Here is an 18,801-nt window from a genome sequence, read left to right as displayed (position 1 = left end):
GGGAAAAAAAACTATCACAAAAAGAAAAGAAAATAAAAAAAACAGAGAATGAACAAAAGGGACCCTTGAACAAAAAACTAGCCTGAGAATGGGGACCAAATTGTAAAATGTCACATTCTGATTTGTGCATTCCTCCTCCCCCACCTTCCACGGTTCCACCCTTCGATCCCACGTCTTCTCCACCTTTCTTCTCCTCACCTCGCCTCAAGAACCCCAATCCAAACCCCAACCGCCAAAAATCCTACGAAATTGCGCAGAAATATCGTCTCGGCTTAGATCGTTCCTGAGGTGATCCAGATCTCTACTGCTCCATTTCCTTTTGTCATAATCTGATCCCGTGACCATTACCTGTTCTTCGATCGCATCAGTGAGTTGAGGGGGGAGGAGGAGGAGGAGGAGGAGGCGAAGGCGGGATCATGTCGTCTCTGGTGGAGGAGGAGGAGGAGGCCTTCGAGCACACGCTGCTAGTGGTGCGCGAGGTGTCGGTGTACAAGATCCCGCCGCGCACCACCAGCGGCGGCTACAAGTGCGGCGAGTGGCTGCAGTCGGACAAGATCTGGTCGGGCCGCCTCCGCGTGGTGTCCTGCGGCGACCGCTGCGAGATCCGGCTCGAGGACCCTGCCACGGGGGAGCTCTTCGCCGCATGCTTCGTGCTGCCCGGCCAGCGGGAGAGCGCCGTCGAGACCGTGCTCGACTCCTCCCGCTACTTCGTGCTCCGCATCGAGGACGGGAGGGGAAAGCACGCCTTCGTCGGGCTTGGCTTCAACGAGCGCAACGAGGCGTTCGACTTCAACGTCGCGCTGTCGGACCACGAGAAGTACGTCAAGAGGGAGCAGGAGAAGGAGACTGCCGGCGCTGGTGGCGAGGATAGCGGCAGCGGGGGCGAGATTGATATACACCCCGCCGTCAATCGTCGGCTCAAGGTGAGCTGAAAGCACCGTCTTTTTGTTACCCACTGTTGTTCGTCTAATGTGAGATGCAATCGATCAGAAGTTAATTCTCTGCTGCAAACTTTAGTGGTTGTTTTGTAATTAGCTGAATGTTTTGGAGTTTAGAGAATGAGTCAGGATTCAGGAAATGTTGTTTTGGGTAAAATGGTTACCCATGCAAGTATACTATTAGAAAATGATAATGTGTAGAGTCAGGCTGACTCAAAAGGAATTATAGATAAATTACCAAGCATCTAATATAGCTATTTACTGAAATAGATTTTGTAATTTGCATAGCAAGCAAACTGAGACTTGTCATGAAATCATGTTCACAAAAAGGATGATCCTACGTCTTGCATAGTGTATATAAAGAATTCAAATAAGTGAAGCTGATCATAGATTTGGAAGTCAAGCTATTGACTTGTTATTTGCAGATCAGATGTCAAGATGAGAAAGACATCAAAGCAAACCTGGAAATTTTAGTCAGTTTGTTTCTGTTTGGGTTAATGGATTTGTTCTGTTATAGGTTTGCAGTTTATCTGAAATAATACAATCAATTCATTGCACATATCATGCTTTCTCATAGATTAAACTCCTTAGACTCTTTTATCCATCCACTGAATTTGTTCCCTTAACAAAGATCATATCAATATATTCTTCTTTTAATCACTGGAACAAAACAATGAGCGTGTTCTTATCTTGATGCAACTTTTGTTAGAGAAGGACCTATTTTTTGTGGCTCAGAAAGATCCTCAATGTGATGTCAAGCAGGCAAAAATCCCATCCATGGTTTACAACTCCAAATAAAAAAATATAGTGTAAAAGGGGAAAGAAATACAGTTTGTTGTTTTGGAACACACGCGTAAACAAAGGCTATGTTATGTACTTTTGCTGATTTATTAGTTAGTCAATCTACCAATGTTGTGTGGTAGTACTCAACAACAAAGAACGTTGCTCCTTTTGTAGTTTGTGTTGTAAATTCCCCGTAGTGCATGATAATGATGAGAATGTAACAGAAGGTATCGTATCATTGTCATTGGTGCATTACTAGTGTTGCACAAGAGCATCCAAGTGTCCCTCTATTGTATCTGTCAGTGTGTCCATGATGAATTATATGTGGTATTTGCATGGGTTTTAACGGTGTTCCTTTTGTTTTAGGAAGGTGAAACCATTAGGATAAATGTAAAAAACAAGCCATCAACTGGAAGTGGCATGCTTACATCTGCCGGTTTATCTGGAGGAGCCGCTGCAAAACCCAAGACAAGCATGCTTCTTGCGCCGCCACCAGGAGCAGCTGGAAAGCTTCGGTCTCCTCTTCCACCTCCACCTAATGACCCTGCAGCTGCAAGGATGAATTCTGGACCTAATGCAGGAATCAGGGCCCCAAAAGAATCCACCAAGAGAAATAATGATCCATTTTCAGATCTTTCTGCTATAAAGGTGAGGTTTTCTATTTGGTGCCTTTCACTTGAAGTATTGTTATCCACAACGGAGAACTACTAAGAAGATATGTAGCAGCTCATGCACACTAGTTGATAGTAAGACAAGATAAAAGCTATCCATTTTACGATTCACGCTTTATGATAATTGATAAAGCAAACCTCCATCCTCAAAGTAAAAAAGAAAAGTATTCTGTTAGATTTGGTTATTTAATTTCTTGGTGCGCCCCCTTTTCTGTGACTTGTCAAGTAAGGGTAGCAAACAAAAAAGAATGCCAGATATTCTCCGTTCATCTGAATAAGAATGCAAAAAAAAACTTCCAGGTGTCTTAAGAGTAAATTTGGGGGGCTTTGTTTTATGGTTATTTTACTTAACTGCAGATGCACTTACACTTCAACCATATGTGATACGCAGCAAAACCTACCTTCATCAGCCGAACCTGGGCAAACAAAGAGCACGGGAGCTGGATGGGCGGCATTCTGATGATGGATGCACGATCTCCTGTTGACATTGTTTCATCTGAAAAGAGGAGTGGGTAACTGAAGTACTGAACAGGACTTGGATCCGACATATTGGAAGCCTCTACCCTTCCAAAATTAAATGGTTAAAATGACTGATCAGCGTTCCAGTTGTTAATCAAGAAATAAAACAGTTCCCAGAATTGTTACCCATCTCACCACATGAATGTACCAAGGGTGCTCAGATGTCCTGAATATAAATACAGCCTCCCTTGTTGTTTGTCATATTCATGTCGTGTTTCACAACCCCAAAGAACCAGAATCATGTTGACCTCGATGTGTATTTTGTGGTGAAAGATTGATAATACTGTTCAAATTCGGCAAAGACTTTTTTTGTTAGTGTTCACCAAGTTCCGGTCCAGAATCTAGGCTCTGCCTTGTGCAAATCCAAGTTTCAGGTTATCGCTACGCTGCGCACGTCATTCCAACGTTCAGGAGTGTACCTGCCGTGATAGGAGCTGTTCGTCAGAATGGAATTTTATGATCTTATGTCGACGGGCTCATCCAAGTATATTTCTAAAGAAAAAACATAAGCACCCCTCTGATTGAAATCCGTTCCAGAAATTAACCAAAGCACGCTCCATTACTCCGATGATAAGCAACTTTGCCAATTATCGGCTGTGAGGTTTGCTGATACTCGAAGTCTCTCTCCTCGACTCTTCTCTCAACCAAAACCATTCATCTTGTGCGGATGCGCGAGCATTTTTAGCATATCCTTTTTTGTCGCCTCCGTCCTCGCTTCTCTTCCACCACCTGTCTCGCCTGCCTAAAAATTTAATGACTATTTTTTGACGCTGATGGAGCTAAATTTTAGATCAAAATTTCCCCTTTACTTTGCAGCACTGCACATAAAAATTCTAATATTCTCCTTTCTTCGGATTTGCACTTGTAGATCACACTGAATTTGTACTTCAACTAAGATTGCTTCTCAGATGCAGTTTCTGCACGGACAGTTGTGTATAGGCTTACACAATTAGTTGGGATCGTAGTTGCAGCAGTTGATTCCTTTCTTCTGTTACTTGTAATGGATTCAGCGAGAAGCTGGTTCACCAAGCTCCAAACGAGGGAAAAATCCATTTGCAAGAAGAAAGAATTACCTCCCAATGGCAAGGAATCGGGCGATGATGCGCCATCCAGTGCAACCAAGCAGAGGGTTGCCGCTGCCAAGCAGTACATTGAGAAACATTACAAGGAGCAAATGAAGCATCTGCAGGACAGGAAAGAAAGGTAAGGATCTGTGAAATTGTCCGACTATGTAATTTTTTCTGTCAACAAGTTTACTTATTACATTATTTCTGCATCCCTAAGCAATTTAATTTTATCTGTCATTTAGTCCATTTATTAACCAATTTCAGCATCAATAAGTAACAATTGCAGTTGAATCAACTGTCATACAACGTATGGACTGCCTGATAGCATAAGAGAAAATAGATTGTTCCAAAAACAAAGAGAAAATAACCAGACAAGAGTTTCTATAATGGTTTGTTATCAAATTCCATCCCAAAGACCAATGTATGATGTATTATTATGGCAAATTTCTTTCCATAAGCCTTCGCGTAATGAAATTCGTTTGTTCTGGTCATGGTTATACATACATCACTAAGTTCTTCCTCAAAACATTGCTGATGATATCTCAACTTTTGGCATCGTTGCCATGCAGACGGTGTAGTCTAGAAAAGCAATTAGCAGATGCTAATGTGTCCGAAGAGGAGGTGAACAACATCTTGAAGCAATTTGAGAAGAAAGAGACGGAGTACATGCGTTTGCAAAGGCATAAAATGAGCGTCGACGATTTTGACATGTTAACAATGATAGGCAAGGGAGCATTTGGTGAGGTAAACCTATACGCAAATATGCGACCATTCTGTATCCCATTATCTCTATTTTATTCAAATGTTTTCGGTTAATGCAATGGTTTTCTTCTAGGTCAGAGTCTGCAGAGAGAAGACCACAGGAAATGTCTATGCAATGAAGAAGCTTAAAAAGTCGGAAATGCTTCGCCGAGGTCAGGTACAGCTATTTTCCGATGAAGTTCTGAATTCATGTTTATACCTAATGTTCCTTCTCTGAGTGATTTTTCAGGACATTTTTATATTTTGTGCATAGGTTGAGCATGTTAGAGCTGAAAGAAATCTTCTCGCTGAAGTGGATCACCACTGCATTGTCAAACTATACTGCTCATTCCAGGACAGTGAGTATCTGTATCTAATCATGGAGTACCTCCCTGGAGGTGACATGATGACACTGCTCATGAGGAAAGACACATTGACTGAAGATGAGGCTAGGTTCTATGTTGGTGAGACAGTTCTTGCGATCGAAGCGATCCACAAGCACAACTACATCCACAGGTACGGAGCAAGGGCAACCGGGTTCAGTATCGCTGCTGATGTGGTGTTCTGATGAGTTAAGTACCTGAATTTTCAGAGATATCAAGCCTGATAACCTGCTACTGGATAAGCATGGTCACTTGAGATTGTCAGATTTTGGGTTGTGCAAACCGCTAGACTATTCCAACTTCCCAGACCTGAATGAAAAGGATGTTACACCTACAAAATCATCATCGACGCAAGGGGATGGGAAACAACAGTCGATGCCAAAGCGCTCGCAGCAAGAACAGTTGGAGCACTGGCAAAAGAATAGAAGAACTTTGGTCCGTAACTAACACTGGCATTCATAATTAGTATCCACCACAATTTACCTGTTGATTCCAGTGCCATCAATCATCATCTGTTTGGTAATACCTTATTCAATAATTTATTTCCAACTGTTGACAAGCGATTATATGATTGCAGGCATATTCAACTGTTGGTACACCAGACTACATTGCTCCAGAAGTTCTTCTGAAGAAAGGGTATGGGATGGAGTGTGATTGGTAAGCACTAAGCATCACTTGAAGTATCATTTTTGCTATTAGACCTATTGAGTTTGTGGTTAAAGGAAAAAAAATTATTTCTAGGTGGTCTCTTGGTGCTATCATGTATGAGATGCTAGTGGGCTATCCTCCATTTTATTCAGATGAGCCCATGACAACTTGTAGAAAGGTAATGTGTTTTAGGCTTTTAGTTATGAATAATTCATGTTCATTCCATTGATTAGAGCATGTTCATCTTCCAAATCAACTGATTCCTAACTGTAGTTATTATCTCTAGTGTGTTCATATGTCTTTATTTACGTCATGCCTGTATATGCTAAAACAGATAGTGAACTGGAGAACACATTTGAAATTTCCTGAAGAAGCGAGCCTAACAGCAGATGCAAAAGATCTTATAAGTAAACTACTATGCAATGTCGACCAACGCATCGGTACAAAAGGTGCAGAGGAAATAAAGGTTGTTATGTGTTTGTTAAGTATGCCAACATGCCCCAAAACAAATTATTTGACAAAGTAATATTTGATAGTACTGAATTGTTGCTCAAAGTACTTTGTATGTGTAAATTTAGGAACACCCCTGGTTTAGTGAAGTAGAATGGGACAAACTATACGAGATAGAAGCTGCGTATCTGCCTCAAGTCACAGATGAGTTGGACACCCAGAACTTTGAGAAATTTGAAGAGGTAATTGTTGCTATTCAGAAAGAAACATGCTCCACAGTTACCAGAAGTTAGTATAAATATGAAATAACTTATCTTTGTGCCGTGTATTCACAGTCCTCAGATAATGTTCAGTGTTCAGCAAAGGCAGGCCCTTGGAGAAAGGTAATTGTACCTTTACATATTGTGAGCATGTCTGCTGCTAGCATTGTGCAATTAATTAATATAGATGAAGAGATCTTTCTGTGGGATGAAAATGACGAGAAATTTTGGGGAAAAAGACGTACCTTTCAAATTTCCCTGAACTACCAACCACTTCTTAATTCTAGACAACACTGTAAATGCCATTCTGATTTCTGTGATATTCTTCCAGATGCTTTCTTCAAAGGATTTGAATTTCGTGGGCTACACCTACAAGAACTTTGAACTTGTGAATGATCATGACGTCCCCGGCATGGGTGCTGTACTTTCCAGTTTCTTTTTTCATATGGGTAGTCAGTTTAGGTGACAAGCCACAAAGTTTCTCTTCAATTTGGGAGAGAAAGGAGGATCTAAGAGCATAGCAAAGTTTTCATTAAGACCATGTGATGTTCTTGTGTTTTTCAACTAATACATCTTGCCCTCCTGCACAGCCGAGCTGAAGAAGAAGGAGAAGGCAAAGAGACCAAGCGTCAAATCTCTCTTTGGTATGTTGACTCTATCCGCCAAATCAGTTTTCCATAGCGTCCATCCTCTGTGTCTGCGCTACTTCAAATGTTCTTCCAGCGATATTTTCTTCAGTTCTAAGAAGGCTCATCGACTTTTGCGCACAGATTCACCTGAAGGAGAGGATCAGGATCACCAGGAGCAGGAACAGGAGCAAGAGCAGCAACATGACGAAGACGCCGCCGAAGGAAGCGTGAGGAAACCGGCGGAGGAGCCAGAGCTGACCAGAAGCCTCAGCTCCGGGTCCACATGAAACGTCAATTCCCCTAACACCAGATATCAGACACGATCCCAGTTGAGAGGGATGGCTTATTGGCTTGGACTTGCATTCGTTCGTGTACAGAAGCAACGTGCGTGCGTGGCTGTGGGCGCAATTCGATTCGTCGGTAGAGTTCAGTGGTTATATCTGTCAGGACTCAGGAGGAGAGCTGGAGAGGGAAGGGAAACCGTGTTGTATTCTTTTTTTGATTGCACACTCGTCGATCGTGCTGGGAATAAGTGATTTAAGACAGTGTGTCCGTGCGAAATGTATACAGCTATATAATCTCTAATAATTTTCCGTGCTGGGAAACCTGCTTCGATCGCCTAGTGGGATGCCTGGCTCGGTGGCTCCCTGCTTTGCCGTCGGTGTGCGGCAAGTCCGGGCGTTGTTATGTCATTTCGGTGACCGAAGCTGGAGCCGTCGCTGAAGACGACTCCCAAGCCGCCGCCGCCGCCGCCATCGCGTCGGCTTCGGTGACGCTGCTTCTGTCGCCACCTTCCATCGTGACCGACGCTACCCACTTGAGTCCGAGCTCTTCCACGAATATAGATGCTTCACATGCCATTGTAACCGCATGATCTATCATAGCCATCCCCGCTGTCGGGTGCCTCCACCGCTGATCCGGCCAGCCTCCCACCATCTTCTTCGATCTAGGTCCGTCGGGGAAAAGAAAACCTCGAGAAATCGAGATTACCAACCTTAGAACTCTGAAACCTCAACCCTATCATTAATCGTTCTTCGGCCCTCTGACGGCGGATCCATTATTTCCAGCGTAATTTTGAGCTCCTTGGAATAAAGTCTGGAACAAAAATCTTTCGGAAATTTTGAGCTCCGATCCAGCCCGTGGTTTTCAACTCGTAACACTGACACTACTTGCCGGAGCAATCCCGGACGGCCGGTGACGCGGACACCTTGCTGTGCGACGTAAACTTGATCAGTGGCCGAGACCATATCCTGGCGTTGGCGGCGGATCACGTCGGCTAGCCGTTTGTAGTATATACGTACGTCGGTGCGTATTTGAGTATCTGCATATATATATGCATAAACCCCCCCTACAAGTTTCCTTTCTAAGACCACCACCCAGAAATCTTCCGTTTCCACGGCCCTTTCTTTAGCTCGCCCGTCTTCCGCGCCACCGCATGCGGCAGCCGGCAGCGGCTCCGTCCCACAGTCCCCTCCGTGTCCGCGTCCAACCAGCCTGGAAGTATAATAACCTGGTTTTCCGGGGACCCCGAGCCGAAAAAGGATTCCCACCAACCGCTCGCTTTCCGCACCTTCCCCCACCTCCCGCCCGCCGGCCCGCTCCCTCCCTCCCTCCCTCCAGTTGCAGGATCGGCATCGATGCGATTCGACCGCGGCCTCGCATCCGGTGCGGAGGTCTGCGATTGGGGGGAGGCTCCGCTTCGCCGCCGGAACCGCTGGGAGTTTCCTGCTGGCTCCTAATCCCAAGTGTATTACGCTCTTCTTGCTCTCCGCGTCTCAGCGCGGCCCTGCTGGCTCCGCCGCTGGGAAACGTGTTGCCGCTGGGAAATGTGGGCATTGCTGATGCTAATGGAAGCTGATTCGGGTTTCGTTTTGTCTGCGATGTCTGCGGTTTTCAGGGAGCGATTTGGTATCTCCCGGCATTACTGTTTGATGGCAGACAGCAGTGCTGCTTCTCTGAGGAGGCATTGTGGCAATAGGCAGCTACGTTTTGTACAGGTAAATCACAGGAATGTTTCTGGCCTGCAAGGGAAATTGGAGGCATTACAATAGAAGAAATTTGTAATGGTTACATTATTTCTTTTCTTTGGTTTGTGTTTCTCTGGGAGCAGCAGCAATCCATTCACAGGAGAAACTAGAACAGATCAAAGAGGAGCCTGATCATGGAGCATGTGATTGGAGGGAAGTATAAGCTTGGGAGGAAGATTGGGAGTGGATCCTTCGGGGAGCTATATCTCGGTACATTTTACGTGTTTTATGTTCAAAATGGTTTGCGTTTTGTTAACCGGGAATCCATTTTTTATTCTTCTTAGCTTGGCTTGTCTCGATTCAGGTGTTAATATACAGAATGGAGAGGAAGTGGGAATAAAATTGGTACGTGCACATAAGCCTTATCGTAATGTATATAATCTTTGCATTTAATATGATATTTCTCTTGTCCGGAATCTGAATATGCCCTTTTAAACTTGGGAGTTGAAATGCTTAGTTCAAAATCTTACAATTTCTCCGGTTTGATCTGTCAGGAACCTGTGAAAACAAAACATCCACAACTACATTATGAATCTAAAGTTTATATGCTATTGCAGGGTGGAAGTAAGTGGATTGTATTTATATGTTTTGGTTACAGTAATCCATGCTCACACCTCCGAATCTCTTATTTATTCACCATTTTTTTGAAATATAGATGGTATCCCACACCTGAAGTGGTACGGTGTCGAGGGGGAGTACAACGTTATGGTGATCGATCTTCTTGGCCCAAGCTTGGAAGACTTGTTTAACTGCTGCAACAGGAAACTTTCAATGAAAACAGTGCTTATGCTTGCTGATCAACTGGTGAGTTTTATTGACTCCATATTGGGTCTTGCGCTGAATCCCAAGAGTTAGGAAGCACGTACAATTATAGAGTTTGATATCAACTAAGAAATTGTTAGGAACCATATGTACAGAATTTTCGTGAGTATTCTGCCATAAATGTTGCCTTATTTTTTGGTTAATTTCAAAGTTTTAGGTCGTAATCAATGGTAGAAATCAAAAGAATTTCACGAACACCATGTAATATTATCAGTGTATTTTGTCCTAAGTTAGCATAATTAGAATGATTATTTAAGTTTATTTTTTTCTGAGTGAGGGAGGAGAGTGAGATTTTTTTTTTGTCATATATGCCTCTTTGGAAGACATGATTTTGTATTTTTGCTGATACTTAACTAATTGGTCCTGCCCTTCTTTTAGATAAACCGAGTGGAATACATGCATTCCAAGGGATTTATTCACCGTGACATCAAGCCAGACAACTTCCTTATGGGCTTAGGCCGAAAAGCTAATCAGGTTTTGCCTTACAACCCATCTCACCCCCACCCCCACCCAAGCGCACACACAATGCTCGTTTTATCTTCTTGTTTTCAGCGTGAACTGAATGCAGTAATGAGTTTCCTAAGATTATCCCCAAGATTCTTATTCATCAGTGAGCTAACAATGAGATGTATCCTTTTGATTCTGCAGGTTTATATAATTGATTATGGGCTTGCTAAAAAATACAAGGACCTTCAGACTCATAAACATATCCCCTACAGGTGAAGCATATTAAGTGATAAGGTTTTGACTTGGGATTGAGACTGGATTTTGTCATATCAAGTAGTTCTTCTGATAAACTGCAAGTACATAAGCAAAACTGGGGTGTGAAATTTCTAACTGTCTCTGTACTCACCTCTGTGTTGTCACATCTTCCTACATTTTCTTTCAGAGATACTTCCTAATGGTACACCATTGGGACAATGGACAACCTGACATAGGGTGTATGTGGATCTAATGTAGTTCCAGCCAATGGTGTAGATAGGCACATACACCTGTAAAGGCCATTTTTTTCTTTGCATCGTTTATTACATGTAAACTTCCGAAATAAAATGGTGAATAGCTCAAGTGTGCCTGTCCAGTAGTGTCATGATGTTTAGTGTTATCGTACATATTCAAGAATAAATTTTGACACCAAGCTTCAGAGTCTTCTAGTTTTACATTATGCAAATATGTAATGACTTTTCTTGTAACATTTTACAGGCTAGGGTCCTGGGCCCAAATTTAATTGATAGCTTGGACATAAAGATAACTTTTTACGTTTTTTAGTAGTTGTTTTTGGGGAAATTTATTAGTTATTTTTTCTGCACAGGGAGAACAAAAATCTGACTGGAACAGCACGTTATGCCAGTGTGAATACCCATCTTGGAATAGGTGAGTACAATAAGTAAACATGGCCTCATGCAGCTCTACTGTGTAGTTGAAAAAAAAATAGTAAACCCAGCCTGTTGCCCTTTATCATACACATTTTAATTCGTGGATGCTTGATCATAAAATGAATCTGGGAAAGGAGCGGTTGATATATATCTAGTAAAAGAAAGGGGGAAAACATTGTATTGTGTTTCATATATCTGTATATATTTCACCCAGAACAAAGCAGAAGAGATGATCTGGAGTCTGTTGGCTATCTTCTGCTATATTTTTTAAGAGGAAGGTTTGGCCTGAATCTGTCTACTTTACTATATAACCTATTTTACCAATATTTCAAATGCTTACTTCACATGCTCTATTGTTATGCTTAGCCTCCCATGGCAGGGTCTTAAAGCTGGCACTAAGAAGCAAAAGTATGACAAAATTAGTGAAAAGAAAATGCTTACCTCAGCGGAGGTACTGATTTTTGCCAACATGAAGCTTGTAATTCTGTTATGGTAACTCTTGCATGCATTTGAAAAAATTGTATCAACCAGGTTTTGTGCAAATCTTACCCATCAGAGTTCGTCTCATATTTCCACTATTGTCGCTCCCTGCGATTTGAAGACAGGCCAGATTACTCTTTTCTGAAGAAACTATTTCGTGATGTATTTGTCCGCGAAGGTACGTACCTTCTTTCTTCTGAGTAACTAATGTGGCCAGCTTGTTATTCTCGTCCATTCCAAGAACCATGTTTTAAAACTGGGTCTCATTATTGAGCTATATTGTAGGATACCAATTCGATTATGTATTTGACTGGACTGCACTCAAGTACCCTCAAATGAGTTCAAACAATAAGCTTGTTCAAGTATGTCTCTTTAGCTTTTGATGAGTTACTATTGTCTTTCCATTTCACAAAAGAGAAAATGCCGTTATGTTTTTCATGCAGCAACCAAGTGCAAGAATAGCTGGAGCTGGACCATCTGCCGAGAGAACAGACAAAGCATCAGGTACGTATCCTTGTAGTTGATTGCATTTGGTCCATTGCTATATGAGACACTGATTAATTTGCATAATTAACTTTTTTTTGCCAGTGGGACAAGAGATCCGGGATAGATTCACTGGTGCTGTCGAGGCATTTGCCAGAAGAAATCCAGGCTCTGGTCGCCATGGAGACCATTCCAGGCACAAAAGCCATGCAGATTCCTTTGGAACATCTAACGAAGCAGTAAGTGTCCCATTTAGCTGTGGTAGCTAGTAAACGTGAATGGACATTTACACTATTTTTAAAATGAAAAATATGAAGTCCTGACTCCTGATAATCTTTTCACAGAAACTTGACAGGATGTTCCATACTGTATCGCTTCTAAAGATTAACCCACTATGCTCATCCTCATTTGATTATCACATATAGTTGAGGATGCTAGTCAGCTGAAAGTACTTAGCATACATACTAGATGGACACTATTTTTTGATGTTTACAGAGCATACAAAAATTCTAGCTAGCTGGTACATTTGTTTCTCATTGCAATGCACCAGATTTGATGGAAACAGAAGAACTTACCATGTCTGGCATGTACCAGGTTGCCGACTCGGAGAAATCGCGCTTCTTGTCCCGGGGCGGGAGCTCGTCGAAGATGCCCGCGGGCTCGTCCAGCCGGCCGACCTCCTCGGGGGACTGCAGCGACCAGAACCGCCGGTGGGTCTCGGGCAGCAGCGGCGGCAGCGGGCGCCCGTCCACCGCGCAGAGGCTCCACCACTCGGGCGGCGCCGAGAACAGCAGGTCGTCCCCGCGCTCCCCCGTGGCCCGGGGCGCGGCGCCGGGGAGGGGAGGGGGGGGCTCCGGCTCGCGGAACAACACCACGTTCCGGAGCCTCGAGCGCCTCTCCATCAGCACGAGCCGGAGGAAGTGAACGAACCGGTCAGCCGAGGAATTTCGATATTTGACATCGAATCCGCAGCCCTCACTTATTTTGACCCTCAATTCACGTACCTTTCAAAATAAATATAATCCTCCGACTGCTAATTCTTTTGATTCAAGAAATTCTCTCCACTTTTCTCCATTTTATTTCCTTTTCATTTTCCAGTATTAGTGAATGGATAAGTTAACTCTGCCTTATGTTCCCTACCTATTAGATCACGCCTCCTGACCACGTCTCATTCCCTCTCTGGCTCTCTCCCGTTATCCCGTGCCCCATCTCTCGCTCAAGAATAGAAAAGTACAGATGTCGCCCAAGAACTCCAATTCATTCCAAAATCCTCAAATTGTCTAGCACCTGATAATGCAATTGGAAGAAATGGGCACCTGTAATAGGATGAAATTGGAACAAATATTCAATTCCAAATCCTCAATCGCCTAGCACGGTGGCACCTGCACATGCAATTGGATCGGATTGGCACCTGAACTCCTTGCTACACGTGCTTTTGCGGTTGAGCCCGTGCGGCATGCTGCACCATGGCATCAGGAGGAAGCGGGAGATGCAGGAGGCCGTGCCAGATAGCAGCAGAGCGCGGCGCACAGCAGAGCGCGGCGCACAGCAGAGCGGTAACGACCGAAAACGGAAGGGGCAAGGCTAAGGTGCAGCGGAGGGGCCTCGCCGGCGCTTCAGGCGGCGGCAGCATCGCTGGGCGGAGCGAGGAGTGCCGCTAGGTTCAACGAGGAGATAAGGCAAAGGGGGCAAAACAATCATTGCGGTAGGACTGTGAAATAAAAAGAATAAGAAAAGGAAGTGAAATATAGAAAAGGGGAGAGAATCCCTCGTATCGAAAGAATTCGTAGTGGGCATGCGAATTGAGCCTGCGAATTCAGTGTCAAATATCGAAATTTCTTCGGTCAGCCAACAGCGACGGGTTCTTCAAAGTGAGAGGCGGTTTCGAGCATCTCCCTTTCGTTTCCTCGGCACGGTGAACCGTCGGTTGGAACGAATCGGCAAATGGGTGCGAGCCTGCGAGGGTGCAGAGCCTGGAAGAACGCTGCCTGCCATGGAGTCATCACCTTGTTACAAGGCTGCCACGCATATGCTTCCTCCAAAGCTCAACTTATGTGTACTATCCTAGGAGAAAATTAAAGGAAAAAACAAGAACTCAAAGAGTATAATGCAATCTTGTTTGACTGCAAGGCTTCCACTGTCGTTCGCTTCAGATTCTGCCGGTGCCACTCCGGGAACGGTTTCTGAAGTATTGTCGTTCTTGCAAATTCCTCATTTGACCATAAATAACAAGTCAAAAGTGTATAAGCATCCCAAATAATCGTTTAGTCATTCATGAGGTTCCACTGCAAATGTCAAAGCGCAGATTTGTCTCTGCAATGCTATAGGTGATAAGGTGTTGTCGATTGTCAATAGCGAGCCGATTCAGGTTCGATGTTCGATCGGCCCTATGTTGGTGGGTCACCGGTTTCCAATACCCTAAACATATGACCGAGTTGGCGTTGGGATTATGATAAATAACTTATACTCTGCATGTGAGCTAAACAAACATGTCTTAGATTATAGATAGATTATCACAATTTGCAGGGTAGATTATTACATACAATCTAATAAGCTGCTCTGCCAAGCTTACAGATTATAAGCTGCTTTACTCCAAGGGGAAACAAACAGGCACCAGAAAAAAAAAAGAATGATGTCAGGATCACAAAAAAAAATGCGAAAAACAGAACGCTGTCATGTAACAAACGATCACAAAACAAACAGGCTATCATGTAAAATAATCGTCATGTAAAATGTTATGACTTTGCCCGATTACACAAACCGTGTATTGTTGCCGTAATGCTCTCTCTTAACTCCGAATCATGTCACCGTTAAGGAAGCACACACAGCCCCATCTTTTGCAAGATAGCAATAGCATGTATGGGAACTGCAGCAACATCGATTCATCAAAAAAACTTGGGGCTTGGATCATCTTCCATCCAATATTTACAAAACACAATGTCTTCTAATGTTTAATGAAGATGTGTAATCTAGGTACACCGTACATGGCAGGCAGACTATGTGCATAAGGGGAGGATTGCAAACAGGTGTCGCCTTATGGATTTTTTAGAGCAGCCAGCCTCTTCTCTAGTTCCTCCAATTCCGAACTGCAAATAAGAGAAGCAAAGCACTTTTAGTAATTTTAACTCAACGGGACCACAATGTTTAGTAACAGTAAGCTAATCAGATACATGAAAACCTACATATGCCCAGTCATTTATATGTGCAAAAGTTGACTAGATGTCTCAGCATATATCACAAATTCTGCTCAAAAGTCTGCTTACAATTTCCAACAAATATAGACAAAATATCATGAATACAGTCGAAGTTATTTCCAAGAAACGTTGGCATTCTTCTTCACAGTTCGATTATGAAAGGTATTCGATCTATCAGACCAAAATAATACAGGTAGGGGTGCTCAAGCCGGTTTCTTGTCAGAGATGCAAACAAAGATAAATTAACTAATTTTGGGCGTCCAATGGTTCTTCTCACACCAGTCAACCCACCATTGTACACCATAAAAACAGGGATAGAGCACTTAGAAATATCTTAATCATTTCAATAAACAGCAAAACAACTTTGCCAGCGAGCTTAAATTGTCATCCTGGCTTTTGACCATAGTGATTTCAAGTGGAAAAATATAGCAACCATGGCAATCGGGAAGGGAAGTAGAAAAAAAATAAATAGAACTGTGGGTCAAGGATAGAGCATACCTGTCATCAACCTGAACCTTCTTTCCAGCAATTTTTCCTTTAGGAGCCGAGGACAACTACAAGGAGGGAAAATACATAAGAGGTTTAGATCAAAGGAATGGAATATGCAATGCAATATTGTGTTAGCATCTTCAACTACCTGTGAGGCAATGTCGACACCAATCTCATCCAGAACCTAAAAGACATTGACAAGAAATAGAATGAATAATCCAAAACAGAGTATAGGGCTTAAGGAAGAAATTTGGACAGATAAATATTTCAAATAGATGCTATGTGTTTTGTCTGAAAATAGACATTGGAAGTTACCTGATTAGCAAGTTCTTCAGTCTCTTCCTCAGCCTGATCGTCGTCTAAGACATCATCAATTGAATCAGACATCATCTCATTCTGCACAGTGTATAAGATTAGTCAGTGAATACCCTTAAATGCATTATTGAAATATTAATGTGCAAGCACACATTTATGAGAACTTTCCCAGAAAAACAAAGTGTAAAATCATTTAAAATCGCTATAAGTTATTCTACTAATCTCTGAAGAAAGTTTGCATACCATCATATCCATTTGAGCTGACTGCTTTTGGAATTCTTGCATTATTTTCGTCTGCTTGGCAGGTGCCATTTGCTGTAAGAAAGCACATATTCAGTGGAACATATTAACTCAATTAAAAGAAATGATTGGCCTAGTTAGATTCAAACACACAAAAATAAGTTATTATTCTGAAAATGGATGTTACAAGTGAAAGATACCCAGTTAGTTTCTGAACGAAATGCGCACATAATTTTTCAAATATGAATATATGAAATGTCTCAGCACATAAGTTCTGTAAGATATTACCTTATTCAAAGCTCCCATTGCTTTGCTTGCACTTTGTAAACCAGTAGCCACTGAAGTGTTGGCATGCATTGCCTAAGGACATGTTCACCACCAAAATCAGAAAACTAACCTGACTGCATGTGGAAGAAAGCAAAAGGGAGAACAACATTTCACCTGAGTATGAGTCGCAATCCCCCGAATCTGAGCTCGGTTACCTTGCAAATTAGAAATCTGCTGCCTTAACCTGATCAGCTGCCGGGCTAGAATTTTCGTTGCTGCCTGCGGAAGCAAAGGAAATCATTTGAACTTTGTTATATGACCTAGATCAAAATTACCGAACTGAAACTGATTAAAACTAGAGACCTCATTGCCAGTTTTTGCTGTCCTTTTAATTTCAGCAACTAGCTTCTTCTCCTGTTATTGAAAAAAGAATAGTTTGTAAATCTGCTGTTGTTGCTCAATTCAACTGCATCAACAAAATCGAATAGTAGATACATATAATGGAAAGGCAATGATTGCTAAATTGAGTCTCACATATTTCTAGATCCAATATTATGCAAATATAATTTAAAACAAAAAAAAACATTAGCCTCCTAAGCATATATTCATCTTAAGATCCCATCAGTTGAACATGAAGTGTGAACATATAAGGAAATTTAGAAATCAGCAAAATATACAAGGATACTTTTATTAATATCCCAGTGATGTGATCGAACTATCATACCTCTTGTTGTAGTGACGCAATATCTCTCTCAATCCCTACAGACAAGACACCTCAGGCATTAAATAACATATGGCTTGCACAGCTCTTAACTTTGTGAAAAAGCTATTGCACAATAGGGTACAGGTAACCACAAACTGATACAGAATATCATTTCCTTCATTTTTTTAACAAAATTTCCTTCATGTTTCATAGTTCAAGTTTACTCTCAACTCTGAAATCCTCAAAGGTAGATTGTTCAAACAAATCAACTCACTGAAAAAAAGGATTAAGGCATTGGGCATTTTGGGTGTACATGTAACGTTAACAATGCTAGAACATCTAATGTCTATAATTTGCACAAAATAAGGGCGCTGAAAGTTTGAAGTTTCAACGCAGCAATTACTGTTGACAGTGAACAATCGAGCACCAGGAACAAGCTTTTTTGCGCAGCTCGCATAATTGCGTTAGATGCAAAGTGAAGTCACTATATGTAGCTCTGGTTGCTCTAAGTAAGCGCACAAAATATAGCGTCAGACAAAACAACAATTCTCATTATATCTGGTATAAGAGCGCAGCTAGAGACGGGACCAATTACCTCGTGTAGCATTCGTCAGGTCTCGCTTGCTGCTCCGCATCACCTCTGCACAACCAGCACCAAAATCAGAGCCCGGAAGTGAGGGGGGACAAGACGCGCCGCGTAGACATGGGCGCGCGGGTTCGATCCGAGCAGACGGGTCGATTCTTATTAGCGGCGCGCAGCGGCGACCAACCGAAAGCAAGCGCGATCGCGGAGGGGATCGCGGCAGCTGAGGCCGAATTCGATCGAATTCCGGTCGACAAGCAGGGGGAGGGGAGGGGTGGGTGGATCGTACCTCGCGGCGTTGGCTTCTTCGCGAAGGGATTCATGGCTGACTCGCCGCGGTGCGTTCGTCTTCGTCGTCGCCGGGAGGAAGAGCACCGAGGAGGATGCCGCGTACGCGTGTGGGGATGATTTTATTTGTTTTCTTTTTGCCCCGTTTCGTCGTACGCTGGCAGTTGAGGAAGCTACTTCCTGGTTCCTGCAAGTAATCACCCTTTGGGTTTTGTTCTTTTTGCAGTTAGGTACCTCGGGCATTAGTAACTGGGTTTTCCTCATCTTTACTTTTTGAGTATTGACGCCGGGAAACCATTGCAGCGCCTATGCCAGTAATTCGTTGGCTTCCCATTTTGATCATCGATAAAGGGCCTCTGTCGTAAAATGTGAAAAATAAATAATACAGGGGCTGCTTAATTCCTGTCTTACTAATTTCATTTCGACAGGAGGTAAATGGACCAAGTGG

The 18,801-nt window shown here is 42.8% G+C and overlaps 4 protein-coding genes and 1 long non-coding RNA gene across 6 annotated transcripts; 3 read left to right on the top strand and 2 right to left on the bottom strand.

Annotated features, from left to right (window-relative positions):
- The first annotated feature begins 106 nt into the window (after positions 1–106).
- On the top strand, positions 107–3,233 carry LOC111255848 (uncharacterized protein At1g03900). The gene is made up of 4 exons (XM_022823359.1): positions 107–288; positions 369–923; positions 2,088–2,369; positions 2,784–3,233. The coding sequence occupies exons 2-4, from the start codon at positions 417–419 to the stop codon at positions 2,850–2,852; spliced, it is 858 nt and encodes a 285-aa protein (XP_022679094.1). The 5' UTR covers positions 107–288; positions 369–416; the 3' UTR covers positions 2,853–3,233.
- A 1,698-nt stretch (positions 3,234–4,931) lies between these two features.
- LOC101765533 (serine/threonine-protein kinase CBK1) lies at positions 4,932–7,682 on the top strand. The gene is made up of 10 exons (XM_022823360.1): positions 4,932–5,235; positions 5,312–5,537; positions 5,680–5,759; positions 5,844–5,928; positions 6,085–6,216; positions 6,329–6,442; positions 6,536–6,583; positions 6,792–6,876; positions 7,051–7,104; positions 7,231–7,682. Exons 1-10 carry the CDS (start codon positions 5,099–5,101, stop codon positions 7,374–7,376), a joined length of 1,107 nt encoding a protein of 368 aa, XP_022679095.1. The 5' UTR covers positions 4,932–5,098; the 3' UTR covers positions 7,377–7,682.
- A 978-nt stretch (positions 7,683–8,660) lies between these two features.
- On the top strand, positions 8,661–13,417 carry LOC101764857 (casein kinase 1). Of its 2 annotated transcripts, none has more exons than XM_004982819.2 (16): positions 8,661–8,836; positions 8,987–9,086; positions 9,203–9,326; positions 9,421–9,461; positions 9,611–9,680; positions 9,772–9,920; positions 10,317–10,412; positions 10,587–10,657; positions 11,248–11,309; positions 11,526–11,589; positions 11,678–11,762; positions 11,843–11,969; positions 12,077–12,153; positions 12,235–12,295; positions 12,380–12,513; positions 12,869–13,417. In XM_004982819.2, exons 3-16 carry the CDS (start codon positions 9,251–9,253, stop codon positions 13,196–13,198), a joined length of 1,443 nt encoding a protein of 480 aa, XP_004982876.1. In that variant the 5' UTR covers positions 8,661–8,836; positions 8,987–9,086; positions 9,203–9,250; the 3' UTR covers positions 13,199–13,417. The 2 variants fall into 2 exon arrangements, with proteins under 2 accessions (XP_004982876.1, XP_004982875.1); XM_004982818.2 differs by having other exon boundaries at positions 9,200–9,326.
- Positions 9,490–12,985, bottom strand: LOC105913635. Its single transcript, XR_001163111.2, has 5 exons — positions 12,850–12,985; positions 11,978–12,268; positions 11,753–11,899; positions 9,786–9,868; positions 9,490–9,614 (listed from the first exon to the last, which is right to left on the bottom strand). It is a non-coding gene; the product is annotated as an uncharacterized LOC105913635 (long non-coding RNA).
- Positions 13,418–14,953: 1,536 nt separating the features above from the next.
- LOC101764172 (vacuolar protein sorting-associated protein 2 homolog 3) lies at positions 14,954–18,522 on the bottom strand. Its single transcript, XM_004982817.2, has 11 exons — positions 18,355–18,522; positions 18,078–18,122; positions 17,504–17,538; positions 17,143–17,193; positions 16,954–17,058; positions 16,801–16,872; positions 16,516–16,587; positions 16,273–16,353; positions 16,106–16,141; positions 15,967–16,022; positions 14,954–15,360 (listed from the first exon to the last, which is right to left on the bottom strand). The coding sequence occupies exons 1-11, from the start codon at positions 18,386–18,388 to the stop codon at positions 15,309–15,311; spliced, it is 639 nt and encodes a 212-aa protein (XP_004982874.1). The 5' UTR covers positions 18,389–18,522; the 3' UTR covers positions 14,954–15,308.
- Between the last annotated feature and the right edge of the window lie 279 nt (positions 18,523–18,801).

The sequence above is a fragment of the Setaria italica genome, chromosome IX (genome assembly GCF_000263155.2).
Source record: "Setaria italica strain Yugu1 chromosome IX, Setaria_italica_v2.0, whole genome shotgun sequence".
NCBI lineage: Eukaryota > Viridiplantae > Streptophyta > Magnoliopsida > Poales > Poaceae > Setaria > Setaria italica.
This window is presented reverse-complemented; position numbering and strand designations above follow the sequence as displayed.